This window comes from Etheostoma spectabile, chromosome 6 (genome assembly GCF_008692095.1).
Source record: "Etheostoma spectabile isolate EspeVRDwgs_2016 chromosome 6, UIUC_Espe_1.0, whole genome shotgun sequence".
Classification (NCBI taxonomy): Eukaryota; Metazoa; Chordata; class Actinopteri; order Perciformes; family Percidae; genus Etheostoma; species Etheostoma spectabile.
The window spans coordinates 25,878,042-25,879,613 of record NC_045738.1 but is presented as its reverse complement, the minus strand read 5'-3'; the positions used below and the strand labels follow the sequence as shown (position 1 = coordinate 25,879,613).

Genomic DNA, 1,572 nt, shown 5'->3' with positions numbered 1-1,572 from the left:
GGGGGTGAGCGCATGCAGGTTTGTCTCATTAGGTCCTTGCTGTGGGGAGGGGCTGGACAATCCTAAAGTGTAGAGCAATAGGTAAGATAGTGCTGCAGTAAATTCCATTTTTATAATTTTTGGGCTGCCTACTGCAGTAGGTGGACATATATGTGTATACAGTAGTAACTGACCTGTCTAATTGTAATGGTGTTCTGAGAAACTAACAGTTAATGTTGCATGCTCAGGTTAGCTCACCCTATAGTCACCTGTGCAGGTGGTAGGGTCCAATTAGGGGAGGCAGAGTTAAAATGGCTTGAGGAGATGAAAGAAGAGGTTTCGGCAAGTTGCTGGGAGTACTACTGGCATTCTAATGGCTTACTGTGTTTCTCAACTGACATTTAAAAATTTAGATTAAAAAACATAAATAGATGCAGTGATGCCAAACCAATGCAGTGTGGATGGTTTCTATTAATTTGTGGATTTTCTTCAGCAGTATCCTGTACCTGGAGGGGCCATCAGAGAGAAGATTTCCACTCTGGAGGGTGGTTTCACTCTTTTTTGCGTTTTTAAGCCCCCAAAACGCCGTTGACGTCTTAACGAAAGGGACGTTCATCTGTTGTTATCACCCTTGTGTGTTGCCATGTAAACAGGGCCTGAGTGTGCAGGGAATGTCTGTTAAACTGTCAGGTGACCCTCCCCTGTCCTCCCTTTTATGTACTGCCATTGTAGATATAAAGATCAATCTTCAGAGGAAGAGAGGCTGTGATAAAAGCATTTGTTTTGATGAGCAAAGATGTGGAATATGTGGAAATCTCCTGGATGGAGATAAGGCTGACCTAGGTTATCGGTGACTTCATACATGTCTTGGAAGTCTTTCATCCTCAGGCCAATGACATCCACAAAGTCCTCCACCAGACGGAATAGCTCTTTGATGTTCGGCCCCAGCTGAGGAAACAGACACATGAATATAAAATGAATGAAAGGGACTATGGCTCATATAGAACAGCTGTATTTCTGGCAAACAGAAGCCCTGTTTACATCCACGTGTTTCTGGAATGAAGTCATATGAAATAAAAGAAATGAAGTCAAATTCAAGTGAATTTCATGACTGCAGACACAAAGTTTGTATGGTCAATCTCATCAGATTCTTTCTTAATCGCTGATGGAAACGTAATTTGACAAATACATAATGAAGTGGGATCAGGTTTTAGGTCATCTTATGGTTGCAACCGGTCATAAAACGAAGAAGAAGTTGTAGGACATTTCTAACATGAATTTCCGTGGACGGACGAGGAGACGAGAAGCTTTATAAATTTAATTTACGAGCGATTTACTGTTTAACAACTATTTTAGATAGCAAAAATCTAAGAAATGCCATAATTTTACTGTATCATCATAGCAATTTTTTGATACCAACGTTATTATTATAGCTTGATATGTTGCTTCCAGCTGGTATATAAGCACTATAACAACTTGTGCCATTTTAATCTTCCATTTCATCAGGATTTATTTTGTGCATTCCAACTCTTCATTTTGATGACACACACACACACACACACACACACACACACACACACACACACACACACA

At 40.4% G+C, this 1,572-nt stretch overlaps 1 protein-coding gene across 9 annotated transcripts in view; it reads right to left on the bottom strand.

Moving 5' to 3' along the window:
• adgrb1a (adhesion G protein-coupled receptor B1a) overlaps nt 1–1,572 on the bottom strand; it is a 196,687-nt gene that overhangs the window by 89,411 nt on the left and 105,704 nt on the right. For all 9 annotated transcript variants that reach the window (XM_032517663.1, XM_032517669.1, XM_032517665.1 and 6 more), the window contains one exon: nt 819–927. In XM_032517663.1, the coding sequence (XP_032373554.1) occupies nt 819–927 (109 nt within the window). The remainder of the gene's footprint in view (nt 1–818; nt 928–1,572) is intronic.